Consider the following 17,844-nt stretch of genomic DNA (forward strand, 5'->3'; position numbering starts at 1 on the left):
CACTCTGCTATGCCTACAGCCCAGCTAGGGCACTAAAAATAAGTCAGTGCAAGAGTAGATAGGGGAAACTTCAACCAAGATTTCAGAACAAGTACTACTTACTAGTATAAAGTAATAGGGTGAATTATATATTCAAATAACCCTGCTTATGTATACATCAACTCTGTTACATACACTGTTCTAAACATACCTGATTATTTAGAAGTGACTGGGCACAAGAACAGGCTGCTCAGGGAGGTGGTGAAGTCACCATCCCTGGAGGTGTCCAAGAAACATTTAGATGCGGTACTAAAGGACATGGTTCAGTAGGGAATATTGGTAGCAGGGGACAGTTGGATTGGATGATCTTCTTTTTCAACCTTGATGATTCTATGATTCTAAGTCTTTGTAAGAATGCATAGATACTTGGCTCCCTAGAAGTAGTGCCCAATGTGATTTCAACGCTTAACAGTACTCTCACATTCACTTGGCACACTGACATCAAATACACTGCGGAAAGAGAAATCTACTATTAACACAGAAATGCTACCATTTACATTCACTATAAAGGGCTGTAATTTTAGATCAAATTTGAAAAGAGAAAACAAGACTACATATAATTAATGCAGATCAAGGCAAATTTACTTTGCTTTCAACTCACCTAACACAGGACAATGGTCTCTGTAGAAAGAGCCTCCTTTTGCATCTTGGACGCATTTCAGGTCAGACTAAGGAAAGAGATCAAGACAACTTTAGTCCTTACTGACTGAGTTTCCTGGATAACATCGGTCACTGGAACTAGAATTTAAATATATTTGATTAAGCAAAACTGAAAGTTATGAAAGTCACTAACCAAATAAGCTCAAATACTTTCCAAGTTGTCAGCACTGACATTCTCAAGATTTTAGTAACTTTTACCCATATAAAAGGCTGTGAAATATAAGGTATTTTTAACTCCAAAAGGGTGTTACAATATCATAAGCCTCCTTGGTATTGCTTTATGAAGTTATCCATAAAAAAGGCATACGACTGCAAGCGCAGAAAGAAGCATCTGCAGACAGTGATAATATCACTTAAAACTTACCAGTCCTGCCCCCTCTTCACAACTTTTTTTCTGACAAATATTTTAACAACTTTGAAAATAAAACCTGGCACGCAAATTCTAAAAACCAAAAGAATTTCCCATGAAGAATACATGGAATACAAAGATATTAGGGTTTTTTTTTTGTTTTTGTTTAATTATGCTGAGCTACACATAATCACTTGAAGAGAAACATTCAAAAGCCTAAGCCTCCAGAAAGATCACTTTGTATTATCTGGGGAACAAAACTTTCAAGAGTGATAACCAGCTCCTGTTCAAAAAGCCAGCAGAGTCCCTATAATTCTCCCTTCCTCTAATTCTTTCTATGTGTAACCCTCCACACCAAAGGGCTACCATCTGGCATTGCTCCTTGAAGAACAATCCTCACTAAACAAAGGACATTCAGTGTACATGATGAGCTGGGAAGGAGATGGGGTGCTGTCTGTAAACATGTCAGAATATTCTAAGGGAAGGGGGAAGGAAATAAAGGGGACAGGTGGTGGCTGCGATGTAACCAATCAAAACTAAACAAATGTTTTTATAAATAACTATTTTTCCTCCACACTCTGTGTTTACTGACTGGCAAAAGCATTATCATGAACTCTCAAGTCATCCACATCACCAAGTCACTGCTGGCCACACAACTGCCCTCAGTGACTTGAAACTGCTAAGCATCTAGAAACAGAGAACACAGAGTACACCCATTTATGAAGAATGCACTGCCACATTCTGAAAAGCCATTAGAAACAGGCAGATCGAAATAATGACATACAGCTACACCTCATGGGCAGCAATAAAGCAGAGGGGCTCAGCCGGCTGCAGTGGCGTGCTGCCACCCAGCGGGCAGGCCGGCCCTCCGCTGGGCCGAGAACAAAGGGCTGCTAACCGTCGCAGCGTACCAGATGGCAAGCTAATGAACGCCCACGGGGCCCTAAATGAGCCGGGCAGCACTCAGTCTCATCCCCTGAATGCAGACTCCCATGTCAGGCAGCAAGCAGGTGGCTGCACGTGAGCCAACGGGAGCAGATGGGAGAGTGCTGCTCCTGTTCCCTTCTGAGCACCGAGCAGAAAGGTCCCAAACATTTCTTCCTGCAGACAAGTAAAGTTTGGGTGCATTACAGCCAAAATTAATGTACAGAGAAGTGATGGCTAAAAGCTCACTGCAGAAAGAGACTACTTACACTCTTGAAACAGTAATTCTCAGGGAGCAGCCTGAAATACCTTGAGTTTCACAGGATAACACAAAAGCCTACCTGTCCGTTCTCTCTTACTGGCCAGCCTGGGGCATGTTATTTCTGGAGTATAACAGTACACATACTTGGGTGTAGCTGTAACAGCAAGCTGTAGCTTACTGGTCAGACTCAGCTTCACAATTGCCTTCATTCCAGCAACACTGTGGAGTCAATCTAACTACCACACAAAAGCAAAGTAAAGTGATTATTTTTCCACATAAGCCTCCGCCAGAGAAAGGAGAAGGAATCAAACAAAACATACTCAAAGTTGAGGTACTGACAGAGATTAGGACAGTAAAACTAACTGATACACCCTGTATTTACAGCAAAGAGTTCCTTCCACAACAACCAAGCCTGAAAAGAACTCCACGAGCTGTAAGACAGGAAATTGTACTTATTCTAACTCACTATCAGAAAAACTGATCGAGTAACTATGAATCTCCTCAAACAAACTAGCTCCTATTTTTATCAAAGCCAAAAAACATGCTGTCTTCTAATGAAGTAGCTTGGCTTGAAAAGCAAGAGTGGTACAAAGGCATCCTCCTCTCAGGACTGTGAGGGAGAAAGAGGCCCCTAATGAGTATGGGGCTTAAGCACACCCGAGCCTGGCCACAGCACACTCACATTTCAAGTACATTTCAACTGCTAGCTCCTCTCCTCACTTGAAAAGCTCTGCTGTACTGCTGTTCACTTGACTCCACCCACATTTTCAGAAGTCCTAAGAGCACGAGTCTTACAAGTGGATCATTTGGAGATGACAAATACGAGTACAAAATGCCAAGTATACCAAAACCCAGGAATTTTAGTATACTTAGAAAAGAGACGAAAACCCCAGTCAAGAAGAAAACGGCTAAAATGAATATGCAATAAATTTTAGCACAACACAGCAAGTAACAGTTGATGCTTTCAGGCAGCGAGTATGAACAGTTTCTGCCTAGAGTAATTATCATTCTTAGCATCTTACCTCCTTCACTTTGCCAAAAAACCCTTTGAGTTCTAAGAGTATATGACTGAATTATATAAAGATTATGACCTGATGAACCAAATACGAAATACAGAGAATGGCTTACTTGACTTACTATCCAATTATGCCACTGAAAAAAAACAACAGCATCAACATTATAAAATCTTCAGGGAATTAAAAAAAAAAGTGCATGACAGCAATGTCAACAGTGCTGGCAGATGGTGTAAGAGGGCCATCATTCCTGACCTTGACGAGTAAAACTATGCTGAAGGAGCAGCTGCTTACTGGAATAATTCATTTATTCTGATCAACATGGGTGTCCAGCCACTCAAATGAGGGACACAAGTCTACAGAAGTAAGGAGACAAGGCAATGATGCTAAGAAAAAACGTTTGTACCAGATGCACTGAAATAGTGCCTACTCTAGCAGTAAATACTAGAGAAATTTCTACTGATCTGACAGTTATTCCAACCAATACTGTACCCCAGGTACAGGCATCTGAGAAAGGTAGCAGTGAACACACTACAAATATCTGTTTAAGTCTTCAATCTGAGGATAAAGAAGTGTGCCCTCACAGGGAAAATGAAGGACAGTGTATGCTGCATTGTCACCAGACTGCACAAATCCTGGACTGGACAAGGGACTGGACAAATCCTAGTTTAGCTAAAAGTTTTAAGGAACACATTATTTCAAATGTAATGAATTTAAATCGTTCAGCTCCAAAGAGCTGATAGTAGCAAAAGCAATAAAAGCAGAAAATAGAAGACAGCAGAGAAAGTAACTGAAATCATGAGGTGCTAACAGCAGCCTCTTGCAGGGGAAATTAGACTGCAGACAATATCTGCATGAATGGCTTACAATCTGTCTACTGATTATAAGTACATATAAAAACTTCCCACATCAAACTTTCTCTTTTCTAAAGGTGGCTGCTTTAAATTCATGATTGTCTTGCTTGTAGGTTTATATAGCAAATAACGAAATTGGACGAGCGCATCTCTGCTTAAGGAAAATAAGTTCTAAACAACTCAGTTACAGAGAGATGAAGAACTGGGCTTCGTTGAAACTACAGGAGAATGAAGAGAAGTAAGGCCACACAAAGAGTAGCAAAACAAAATTCACTGACAAATACAAAAAAAACATAAATACTGCACTCCTCCCACTATTCAAAAACAACTACCCCTACTTTCTGAATGACATCAAAGTTAAAGTTTGCCAGTACAGAAGAAGCCACTTGTAATAACAATAGAAATCAGTAACTCTTGGGCTTCCGAGCCATGTTCCAGGCAAATTCATGGGTTAGGACAAAACTTTGTCTTAGAGCAATTCCACAGCTGCTCATGAGCCAGAAGCTTGTTAAACCTCCTGAAATCCCTCATTTTTCGGGTACAGGGGACAAGATCAAGGACTAGGCAGCTGAAGATCTGACTTGCATTCTGTGTCATAACTGCACAAGAAAGTGTATTTCTATATAGTTTGTAACACTCGCCTGCAAAGCACAGCATGGCAAGAGATCTACCTTGGTTTTGTTTTTATTGTGTTAATAAACCACTCTAATTACTGAAATTACTCTAGTGTAATTCCAAGGATTATCTTTTAAAGGTAACCCCCCAAAAAGTAATGACCAGATAGTAGGTATCAAACAGGATGAGAAACAAAGTTTAAAACAACATCAAAACATCAGGACAATAAATCCTCCTGGTTTCCCTTATGTACTCAACTATATAGACTTTTGTGAGAAAAAAAGTACACAAACACAGATGGCTCACAGATGACTGTGACAATGATGGATGAGAACTACAGTTACTTCTTTCAGAAGCTCCATAGATGAAAGGAGATCCTTCATCATGAAAAACAAGAGGAGGTTAATCATAGCGGAAAAGGCAAGTGGTCAGAGCAAAGAAATTTAATAGCACAGAAATAATTCCTAAATAATTAAATAGATTTAGGGCATGCTTGCTGGTGGAACCATTTTCTGAAGTTTTTCTAGCAAAATCAATCTACTGAACACCAACAGATTTACAGTTTTACATCCTTAGGTGCTTAATATGAAGAAATGAAAACTATAAACAAGCTCAAAAACCTAAATCAGTGTTCTCATTTGGTTCTCTAATTCCATGCTGCATAATCCTTTTTATTGCAGAGGGCTGCGTTCACACACTCTTTAAATACGAAAACATGGTTAACAGCTTGGTCTGGCCCTAGATTCTGAATACATATACTGTATGAAGTGCAAGTGCTGCCGATAATCACATTAGTCCACAGTACTTCATTCCTCCTATGGATATAACAAACGTGTTATTATTCAGCCCTGCAGCACCATAAAACCAGATTTTATTTCAGGGACTCATTCTGCATCATGATGGCAGCAGAAACTCCTAGACTTCGTAAAGAAATACAGGATGCACCCCTCAACCACTTCATACGTAAACACAACCACAGCAAACTCTATTAAAAACCGTAAAAACTGTAAGGATTCGACTGCAAATAAATGGAAATTCTCAGGCAGCACCTGCTGTCCTAGTAGCCAATCCCTGTCTCTCCCACAGAAAAGCTGGCAAGGCAGATAGATTCATTTTGAGAACCAGACACAGCCTGTCAGCTATCAATAAGCAATCCTGACTTACAATAATAAGCTGCATTTCTTTAATCAGCTTCATTTGTGTCTGAGTCAAGTGTTATTCATTTGCAAGTACTGCTCTCTCCCAGCTGTATTTACATGGACACACACTCTGCATATTGTTTCCACACTCTCAAGACATTCTTAATCAATCCTTAAGTCCCTAGACAAGTTTGCCCCAACTATATATGAGCCGACAGTATATAAGCCAGCTTTATATAATAGAGCATCAATACTAGAAATAGCCATAATTCAATGTACAAATTGGCACACAACTCATCAGTTATAAAACGCATTTTTATGTGTATCACAGATACCCAAGAGCCCACTCTGTCTGAGGGGAAAATTGCTTTCATTAGAAGTACTCGAAGACAAAAGTAACACAGAGTTGGACTGCAACCAGGTAAGCACTACCTACAAAGCCTCAAATTATCTTTGATACGTACATATAGATACCAATATATAGTACATTACTCTTTATATGTTATGGGTATTTATGGCATTTCATGAACAATTTAAAAGATTTTTTGTTAATTATTAACTTGATGAATCAAACATCTCTATTTGTACATATTTCAGGGGGAAGGTAAGCGTTTACTTATCTGTTCAGCTTACAGCCATTGAAGCAGGTAAGTATTTTAGAAATATTTAACACTTCCTCATGCAACAAGTTTGCCAACGAATACAGGTGGATTTACAAATAAGTTATTCCCTTAATAACAAAAATTATTTATTTCAGAACAGAGTACAGCTTATATTAACACACTTTTTCTGCTGTCAAAAGGAACATTTAATGATTCCAGAGCATTATATCCCCTATCAGGCAGTCCATAAATTTTAATTCAAGAACTCTGAAATTGCAAAAAATAAAAAACATTACAATCACTTGAACTGTCTGTCTATACTTCAGTAATTAAAATTCTTTTCCACGTCACAATCAAATATTACTATAACTATTCTTCCCTTCTGCTAGCATATTAGAAATGTTCTTTAAAAATGGGGGGACCAGGAAGGATGTCACTTGATAATAACTTGTATTTTATGCTTAGCATCTACCTGTTTCAGATTACTGACAAATTAGTACATAAGCTTTCCAAAATATGCATCAGAAAAGCTGACCTGCACCACAGATATTTACTCTTTCTAAATCCAACATTAAAATATGTATTTACTGCTAACATCGTATTAATTTCTGGTTTCATTCTAAAAATATTTTATTTCAAATAAGACTATAAGGCAAGCAGGTTATGTTACTCTCCAAAAAGAAGCAAACTGGTCATACAGATTTTATTACTGATATGCATCTGACAAAACGACACCTTAATGTTAACATGGCTTTCCTCTGAATTATCAAACAAAAATCATGCAAAGAAAATGTTAATTAAGCTGTTATAAGAAGCTGATAATCAAAGTAACCTTTCCCTGACCCACATTAGGATATGAAAACCCAGCAACAGAAGGCACTTTGGCTAGAATCTAACCTATCTTCTCTCTAAAGCTGCAGTAGGAGCTGTAGAAGTTCAGAAGTGAAAAACCTTCGGCTAAAACAAATACAGGTAATGTAATTCTACATCTCCCCAGTGCAAAAAATAAAAACTAAAAAATTGCTCACAAGAGGATTTTGAACATTTCTTATAGCTTAAAACCTGCAAATCTTGCAGTAATCAGACTAAAATTTGAAGTGAACTTAGGAGTTCAGGAGTTAAAAGCTAAGGTCTTTAAGAAGTTCACAAGAAAGCTTTTTTCCTTTTTGAATTTTAATTTAAGCACATTATTAGCACAACAATCGTTGTATGCAACATAAATATTTACTATACACTCAGGCAAAAAGCATCCCAACTTTAAATTACTCACATTTTATGAATTCCCAGATCAGACTTTTTTCCTAATACATATGTATAATCCATACAGCTGTATTCACAATGACCTGGCTAACAGCATGCAAACTGACAAAGGATATTAGAAAAGCAGCAGAATAAAGCTCAAGTTATTCCTGCTACCCTTCCCCCACTAAGCATTTTACCCTTTATCTTCCTTTATGCTTACCATGCCCTCAAAGCCAACTCTGTAAAGGTTTTTAGCACCATTGTCCCAAAGAACGTATGCTGCACTGTGCGGACTTGACGCGCTCCAATCTTGGATTTCAGTTACCTATTTAAAAATAAGAAATCATTGGTATAACAAAGATTCAGAAAAACTACTGGAACTTAAAATCTTATTGATCCCTTCACATAAATAAAACAGCTCTGCTGAATTTCATCAAACATTTCTTCTAACTCTTCATAACTGCTATTAGAACCATTCCCTAGGTGTCTTAATAAAATAGTAGTCTGCATACGTACACTATATGTATACGTTCATAGGCCTATTTTTCTTTATATATATATTATATATATATATATAAATATATATATATATATATATTTATATATATATATATAGTAGTAGATAACCTTACTAAAGTACAGAACAAAAATTGTATTATGATCCCCTGACAAATTCTTACTAGAAAGTGTTTCAGTAAGGAAAAGAGAATGACAAATTTTGTTTAACCTACATTAGCCAAGTGGCAGAATACTGTGAAGAAACAAGGTTTTATTTACAGAGCCAATCTGTTCAACAACAGGACAAAAGAAGGGAAGTGAAAAGGACTTTCCTTGACGTTTCTGAAATCATGAGGCCATGCAGCAAATTCTCAAAACACTTCTATTACTCAAAGAATTAACTTTCAGTTTGCCTTTATGTACCTTTATTTTAAAACTGTTTCTGTTCTTTTCTGTTTTCCTAGTTTATATCCATCTTGAAAACACTTCACACACAATTCCATTTTATGCATATCTCACTCATTCTAGTTTAGCCCATAAAATCAACACAAGTACCTTGTTTAGCAAATATCAAAATATCCCACACAATTCAGAGCAAAGGGTAAAGAATCAAGTTGAAAATAAACTATATGTGAATATCTCAAAGATATTTAAATTTATTATTTCCTCTGAATAAAATCCAAAATGAAATGCTCAGAAGTCCAAGACTGTCATTAATAATAGCCCATGTACGGTAATAAAAGACATCGCCTATCTTACTTGCCCTGCTTAAGTTCATACTTAAAACAAACTTTCCTTAGATCCAGGTAAGTTTAGGTTGTTGCGAATCACAACATTTACAACTTTTCCACATCATTCAATGCAATCCAATTCTCCAATCAATTTTTTTTTTAATTATAAATGGTGTCAAAAAAACTCATTATGTCCAGTAATGCAGCATATACAACCAGAACTTGCAAAGTTCTCACTTTAAATTGAGATAGTCTCTATAATAATCTAATGAAAAACAAATCTATGGTGTAAGCACTTAAAACCAAGACAAATGTGATGACTCAGAAGCAATCAGACCACACAGTGCAGTAGTGACCAGTAAAGGCTATGCTTGAGAGGTCTACTTTCATACCAGCTCTAGTAATGCTGAGATAAATACACTCAAATCTTAAAGCCTGTCATAGGCAGAACAGCAAAGACAAATATGTGGTAGTTTTAAAAATTTCACACTGGAACTGTAAAAATGTGAATTTCAATGAACTGGCCATGTTACACACTCCCTCCTTTTTTAAGTGCTTAGGCATTATAGAGTAGGATTCAGAAATGACTAACTATGGTGCTATTTGTACTCTTCAGTTAGAAAGGCCACCAAGCTCATTACATTACTACACAGAAAAGCAACTTTTTATTAAAGACAGTTGTGGTTTTTTGTTTGTTTTTGTTTTTACCTTTCCCCTACGCCCATTGCCACCATCTTGATCTTCCCATTGCCAGTCAACTCCTCGCACCACTCTGGCACCTGCAAAGATTCCTCTTGCTGTAATTTTCTTTGATTTACGGCGAGACTCCAGCAATACCCTGAAGTTATTAAAAACAAGACAAAAAAAAAAACAACACAACCACCCAAAAATGTCAAGATAATAAAGAAAGTTCAAGATGATTCTTTGGGAGTGGGAAAAGAGATCATCTTGAATAAAATAACTAAACAAATGCAGATCTCAATATGTGAATCATCAACAAATTTGCAACTTGAACAGCAGTCCACAAGACAAAAAGCTATCATGTTACTAAGTATGTTTTATCATATGCTTAGAACTAGCTTTTAATTCTGCTAATTTCTTCCCCAAGCTTCCCACTACCAAACTGCGATTAGCTGCATACTAGCTGTACTCATATTAAATATGATTAAAATCAGCAAAGAAACAGACTTGAACAACACAATCATATTTGTCTCTGACGCACACGAGGCATTACATTTCTGCAATTATTCAGAATTGTACCAAGTAAAGGAACTACATTTTTTCCCCTTCCTATGCCTCAGACATTTTTTACATACTACAGATTGCTTATCATGGCAAACGTCATTCGATATATCAGCATTTATTTTTCAGTCTTGTGTTTGTAATAACAAGCTATTTTCCTAAAGTAAAACTCCTCTCTGCCTCAGACTTAGATGGACATGAAGTACATAAGACCAAACAGAAGAGCTGATGGCCCTAACAACAGAAAAGATATTCTCCTGCATTCTAAGTCATCTGAAAAGCCACCAGTCCGTATGAAATTTGACTTCTTATTTCATGCCACAACAATGCTGCCAGACAAAAGTATTTTTCAGCTGAAATTTGAATGTTTCCTGACTCCTTCACTCTAACACCCTCCTGCTCAACTTTTAAGATCCAGCAGATGGCAGACAAGAAAAAAGTTAGACTGCTATAATCAGTGCAAAGAACACAGGAAAATCTTAGGAATTTGTATCTAAGTAATATTAAATGGCAAAAGATATTAGAAGGATATGTTATTTACAGTAACCTTTTAAAAATCTCAACATCTATGAAATTGACACAAAAAACATATTACTTCAGTATGCACTTGAATTTGTTGAACCTTCCGAGGTTCACCTGGGCCCACTGCTCAAGCCTCTATCTCCAGAACTATCCTTCACACACCAGAATGGACCTGCAAAAACTAGAGGAAACTTCAGCTAAAAAAAAAAAAAAAAATTAAAAAAAAATTAAAAAGAAAAAAGGTCTGGCAAGTGTATCTCAAAAGCAATGAAGCAATGAGTTTTGTTTTGGGTTTTTTTTAGACAGAAGTAAAGCAGACCTGCATTTTGCTACTTAGTCTTTACAAATCATACTAAGCCAGAACTTTCTACTCTTAATTCCAACTTTTAAGACTTGCTCTACACCAGAATATTGTAACTCAGATACTAAGCTCATGCTACTTGCTAACTAGGCACACCAGCATGAATCTCCAAAAAACAGTAGCTACTTTTTGATTAAGCGGTTGGCCTGGACATTTTTGCCATAGCTGAACTTCAAGGCAAATGTCTGAGAACATAAACAGAGTCCCTGCAAGACGCTTAATGAGAATTCAGTCTGTGTGCTCCAACCACACCCCTCAACTGTAAAATTGCTGATAGAAGCAAAGTACTGAATCACAGCATATTTGTAAACCTACTTCACCAAGAAGAAAGGAAAAAATGGATTTAAGGAGAGAATACTTTGGAGAGTTACAACACTTAGTTGTTACGCAGTACTTCAATGCAGCTCTTGAAGTATTTAGTATCAGGCAATTACACTGTTCTCACTTAACCGATATAAATTATTACGGAAAGGGGCTCTGGATCTAAATGAGTAATTTAAAGTCAAAGAATATAAGAACAGGTGTGTGAGAATAAAACAAGTGCCATTTCTATCCCTACAGATATCCCTACTGTAAACAGCCATAAATTTGAGCGTAGGAAGTTCCACACCAATATGCAAAGGAACTTCTTTACAGTAAGGGTGACAAGGCGCTGGAAGAGGGCCCAGGGAGGTCGTGGAGTCTACATCTCTGGAGATATTCAGAAAGTGCCTGGATGCCTACCTGTGCAGCCTGCTGTAATGGGATTGCTTTGCAGGGAAACTGGACTCTATGATCTCTGGAGGTCCCTTCCAACCCCTACAATTCTGTGATTCTATAGAACTCTAGGAAACTTAGTTAACAGACACTTAAGAAAAGAACATTATAAACAAGATGTTGTGTAGAATAACCCTTTGTCATGGTTCTATGTTTTTGTTTTTGTCTTTTCTTATTTCAGCATTCCACATCAAAACATCATGTAGTGTTAGGGGCATTGAAGTGTTAATGCCGCAATCCCAGCTACCTATCCCTGTACATTACAGCAGTCACAGGATCTGGCCCTTCCGGGTGGGGGGGCGCTCTCTTGCTGCCTTGCAGTGGGTGCAGGAGGTGCTTTCCTAGCCGTTCCAAGCTGTTCAGGTTTGACTCGGTCCCAGGAACTCTCTCTCTCTCTCATCTTGTCTGATTTATTAATCTCAATTTCAATTAAATTGTATATATTGTTGTTATCTTGTATTCCAATATTATAGTAAAATAAGTTTTCCTCCATAGATTGTTGCCGCTGCTCTTTTCCTCCCTTCCTTCCTTCCCATTTTTTGTGGGACTGGGGTGGGGGGGGAGGACAGAGGCCTGTCGCCCCTGTCACGGACATAGATTGATCTGGTCAACTCTGTGACACCCTTCACAATCTCGTCTCTCTGCTTTTTGTACTGAACAGTTTAAGGTGTTCAATTTATTTTTTTTTCTTTTGTCTCCAGATCCATCTGTGCCTCATAGCCCACAAGAGAGAAACTCTCCCTCAATCTAATCTGCTTTTTGAACCTAAAGTGACATTCAGATTCAGGAACTCATTGACAAGTCATATTGTGATTACACATTGAGCAAAGGTAATAGTCTTTGTTTTAAACCTGCTAATTAATAACACAAGAGCTGGAAGTATACAGTGAGGTTAAAGAAACTGAGTAATTGCATCCAAACTTCTTTCTCTATTCTTCCTGAACTTCCATGTTCTCCAACCTCCAGAGATCTGTTTCATCCTCACAACAGAATCCAATTCTTAAGACAGTGTTTTATCTAAGCCAAGTTTCAATAACCGAACCTGCAGTTACAGAAGTTCATCACTATTAACTGTTCCTTATTTAATTTCATGGAGACAAAAAGTTATATTTTACCTTTCACTTCCTGGTGTGGTAATTCTGTAAAAACGATGCCTTAAGTGATGCTTGTCCCCATGATAACAAACTGTGCACAAGTCGTAATTTGTACATTCAGCACATTTCCATCGGATGCCAATGATTGGTTGCTGTCGACACGTATCACACATAGTGCCATCATGCTTGATACCTGGCAAAAAAAAAAAAAAGTCAACACTGCTGCATCACCATACAGATTTGTAATCACTACTGCAATCTGAAAATATACATTAAAAAGTCAATAAAACCATACAAATGAGGGGAAAGGAGTGACTTCACCTCATATCTCTAGCTGTCAGCCTGTTCCTGAAATGCTCTTTTTTTCCCTCATCTCTCAAATTCTAAGAGATGTTTCTTTATTGCAGCAATACAAGTACTCAATACAAGATTATCTTAGGAGAATAAAAATGAGGGATCCTTTAACAGGTTAAAAAGCTGGGAAAGTGCGTATCGAAACATACAGGATATCTGGAATTTTATTTCTATCAACAAAACAACACAACAAAGACAGCAAAGTTCAACTGCGTATAAGAATTTCAAGAACACTCTTTGTATAGTGGACAAGTGTTCATCTCTATGCTTTACCTATAGGAAGAAGTCAGTGACAGCTCTCCGAGAGAGCCTAACTTCAGGAAATGTGCTACCATTTTTGAAGCATTCTCCTGTAGTGTGTTTAGCTTTCTGAAGGAGAGCAGACTAGATGTAACGCACAAGCATACACTCTTCCCAGCCTTCCACCACAAAAGGCAGGTTCTCAGGTCCACTGACTCTTACAGCATTGCAAAGACCCTTAAGAAAGGCAGAGGACTGTTGGAGAGGGTCCAAAGGAGAGTCACAAAAATGACCAGGGGACTGGAGTACCTCTCCTACGAAGTCAGGCTGAAGGAGCTGTGCTTGTTCAGCCTGGAGAAAAGAAGGCTACAGGGTGACCTCATTGCAGCCTTTTAGTACCTAAAGCGAGCCTACAAACAGGAGGGGAATCAACTCTTTACAAGGGTAGATAACAGCAGGATAAGGGGAAATGGCTTTAAGTTGAAGGAGGGAAGATTTAGGTTGGATGTCAGGGGGAAGTTCTTTACTATGAGAGCGGTGAGGTGCTGGAGGTTGCCCAAAAAGGCTGTGGATGCCCCGTTCCCGGAGGTGTTCAAAGCCAGATTGGATGGGGACCTGGGCAGCCTGGTCTGGTATTCAATGTGGAGGTTGGTTGCCCTGCATGTGGCAGGGGGGTTGGAGATTCATGATCCTTGACATCCCTTCCAACCCTGGCCATTCTGTGATTCTGAATGAGCAGACAAAGTGATCAGCTATACACATTTTCAGTCCATGTACAGCAAATACAGTGAAGCAACATAACATTAAAAAAGTAACAAAAATCAAACTCTGGAGCTTTGGAGAACCCTGAGCAATAGAAGGGACAAGCAACAAGCACCGGCAATCAGTATGTAGCACAAATTAAAAATGAGCTCTAAAGGTACAGAGGAACACAACATTTTCCCCATTACTCACCTTTAAAAAAAAGCCACCAAAAAACAAGTCTATGACATTAATGAGAAAAGAAAATGGTTTTCATCCCCTCCAGAAGGGATGCTTTTGAAAAGGACAGCCATGTTAGCTACAAACCTATTAGTCATTTGTGCCCAAAGGATGAGCCATCCGCAATGAAGAAAAATCAGCAGCAGGAGAAGCAAAACTGAAGGAAATGCCTTTTTGTCTGACTGTTTCACAGAATCATGCAATGGCTGAGGTTAGAAGTAGCCTCTGGAGACTGCCTAGTTAAACCTCTGCAAGATTCCTGCAGCCCTTTGGTTTGACTTGGCTGATGAGCCAGTAAAACAGAGGTTTTACATCACATTCCAGGTGCAGCCTGTAAGGAAGGATCAACTCCCTCCACGTGCTGGCAGCACTTCACCTAAAGTGCCACCAGTACTGCAAGGCCAAACAGACATGCCGCTGGCTCCTGGGCATTTCGCCATCCATCAGGAACCCCCAGGACCTTTCTTGAACCACAGATTTCCAGCCAGTTGTCCCCTAATACATACCCTGCAGGGATTATTCCTCCCCTTTCTGAATTACATGAGATTCCTGCCAGCCTGTCGACATCCCTCCAAATAATCTTTTGGTGTATCTCATGCATCATTTCTCCTAATCAAGAAAGTTTCTCACTTCATCATCTTCAAGCTTTTTATTAAAAAAAAAACAAACAAAACTTATTTAGGAAGATTTCCAGCCTCATGATTACAGATTTTTCAGATACACTGAAATAGAAGAGTAAGGCTGAAAAGGGCAACGCTTTTGGAGCAAAGGCTGCACAGTGTTATAAAGATGGAAGCAGTATTTTGGGGCAGCTGAAGATAGCCTTTAGAAACAGCAACTACCCTGAAGTTGCTGACATTAGGCTAAATGATCACTGTAACTGCTGGAGCAGTTCATGGCTCAGGCAGCATCCATACCTTGACCACGAATTCCATGCTAAAGTTTTGCAGGCCTGGCACAGACAGCTCCTGTAATTCATGACATTATTTGCTGACCCCAATTCCAGCCAACACAACTTTTATACCATGATAATTACCTACAACTATCCTTCTACATTTGGAAGTACTTAATGCCTGGTAACATCGTTACCATCTAAACATCTAAAAATTTTCTTACAAAGCAAGAGCTCTGAATCATCCATGCTTATATCACACTCCCAAACCACTGATGACCTTTTCCACAACATGGAGGGTCAGGGAAGCTAACTTCCTTGGCTCTGTACACTAAGATTTTGACACCTGGTATTAAGTGTGTACTTAGGACAACTGTCTCTCTGCTACAAAGCATAGTGGACCACTACACTATTTTTGGTAGCCTTCAAGAGCAGATGCATTCAGAAAGCTGGAACCAATTACCACTTTGTTGTCCTGCTTAAAGAGTCTTACCAGATATAAGCCTTGGCCTTGTAGGGCTGAGTGGCAGCACTTGGAGTTTTAAAAAATGGATTGCTAAATTGGTATTTCAAAAAGGAAACAGAGCAGCTGTGCATATTTGGAATTTTTTAATAGCTGCTGAACTTCAGGGAAGACAGCTTGCCAAGCATTACATTTACTCTGGATGTAAAAGGACTAAGTAATTGGATGCCTGCAGGATTCTTAAATTGGTCCAAGCAGCAGGAAAAGGGAGAAAAAGAGGAATATAAATAGGAGTCCTGTAATAAAGAACCATACTATCTCATGGTACACGTAAATAAAAGCTAACCATTTCAAGCCACTGAAGCTAAGGTGACTTCCTTAAGAATGAACAAGAAAAAAATGACTGACTCAGAAGTCATTTGACTACAGCATCTGGGACTTGAAAAAGAACAGTACCTATCTGTATTTGGAGTCTGTGACTGAGGTCACATTTTGAATCTCACAGACTCCCAAACAGCATCCTGATAGGAACTTCCTTTATTCAGCCATTCCCTGATACACAATTCCAGCAGCAACACCCACTTTGGTATGCAGAATCACAGATGGTTTGGGTTGGAAGGTACCTTTAAGATCACCTAGTTCCAACCCCCTGCTACAGACAGGGACACCTCTCACTAGACCAGGTTGCTCACAGCCTCAGCCAGCTTCACCTGACCATGCTGCTCCATTCCCTTAATTATGCCAGCAAAAGGGTTTGCGAGGTGAAGCAGCAAACTGAGTCAGGAAACATACCCAGCTGAAACACAGCCAGGAGGAAAAGTATCCAGCTGAATTGGTTTCCCAACCCTGTTCTTTTTGGTGCTACACAACACCGCTGGCATAACAAAGCACGCATTGGAGGGCAGGAGCAGGCAAGTAATCCTGTTACAGGATGTTTCACCAATGCATTAGAGATCCGGAGGGAGAAGTGGCTTTGAATGCTTCCGGCAACAGTGGACAAAGAGGCAGTTCTAACTTCACCTACTAAAAAGAAAGCTGAAACAAAGTGCTACTACCACCTATAAAATGCAATAACTAAACTTTACTCGTGTCACTAATACAAAAGTACTACTTTAGAATATACTATTGATCTAAGAAGACTGAAATATTAATGTAACTTGAACGAGATAGAAAAGAAGTACATGAGTGTGGTGGGCTGACCTCAGCCAGCTGCTGTACACCCACCTATCACTCCCCTTCTTCAACCGGACAGGGATAGAAAGTGAGATGAAAAAGCTTACGAGTGGAAATAAAGAAAGCGAGATCAACAACCAACTGCCAAGAGGGGAAATAAAACTTTGGACGCAACTTTGGGAAAATCTCATTTACTGCTTATCAAAAATAGAGTGATATGATGAGAAAAAATGATAACAACACCTACTTCCTATGCCCCTCCTATTCCCAGGCTCAACTTCACGCCTTTGTTCCCAACCCCTGTACCTCCTTCCTCCATCTTCAGGTGGGGCAGCTGAGTGGGGTCAGTCAGTGCACAACAACCCCTATTGCAACTCCCCTTTTGCTGCTCCCCTGGCTACAGCCAGGTCCTGTCTGTGAGCAGCAGCTTCCTGCTGGGTGCATCCACCTGCCCTCCATGGGCTGCAGGGCAATACCTGCTTCACCGTGCTCTCAGCTGGGGCTGCAGGGGAATCCAGGTCTGTGCCCACACCTAGGGCTCCTCCTCACATGTCTCTGGCCTTGGTGGTCAAATCAAATTGAAAAGGATCTAATCACCAAAACTCACTGCTAAGAAGTTACTTTAGACTGGCTCTAGTCTAGCCCAACAGACCAAATGCTCAGCAGCGTTAGTCTCACCCAAAAAATAAATCAGTCTGCATGCTCTACAACTACCCTGCAATACAAAAGGAAGTGCAGCAGAAACAACTGGCAGGGTGCATCAAGTGTAGGCACTGAAGCTGAACTGAAATTCTGACCACAATGCGAGCTGCAGCAATCAAAATGCTTCTGCTCTTCA

At 39.2% G+C, this 17,844-nt stretch overlaps 1 protein-coding gene across 2 annotated transcripts in view; it reads right to left on the reverse strand.

The window, feature by feature from the left end:
• Window positions 1-17,844, reverse strand: part of MIB1 (MIB E3 ubiquitin protein ligase 1) — a 71,419-nt gene that overhangs the window by 49,207 nt on the left and 4,368 nt on the right. For both annotated transcript variants that reach the window (XM_048938805.1, XM_048938804.1), the window contains exons 2-5: window positions 12,925-13,096; window positions 9,637-9,766; window positions 7,920-8,024; window positions 641-707 (exon numbers count right to left, since the gene is read on the reverse strand). In XM_048938805.1, the coding sequence (XP_048794762.1) occupies window positions 641-707; window positions 7,920-8,024; window positions 9,637-9,766; window positions 12,925-13,096 (474 nt within the window). The remainder of the gene's footprint in view (window positions 1-640; window positions 708-7,919; window positions 8,025-9,636; window positions 9,767-12,924; window positions 13,097-17,844) is intronic.

The sequence above is a fragment of the Lagopus muta genome, chromosome 3, assembly GCF_023343835.1.
Source record: "Lagopus muta isolate bLagMut1 chromosome 3, bLagMut1 primary, whole genome shotgun sequence".
NCBI classification, from domain to species: Eukaryota; Metazoa; Chordata; class Aves; order Galliformes; family Phasianidae; genus Lagopus; species Lagopus muta.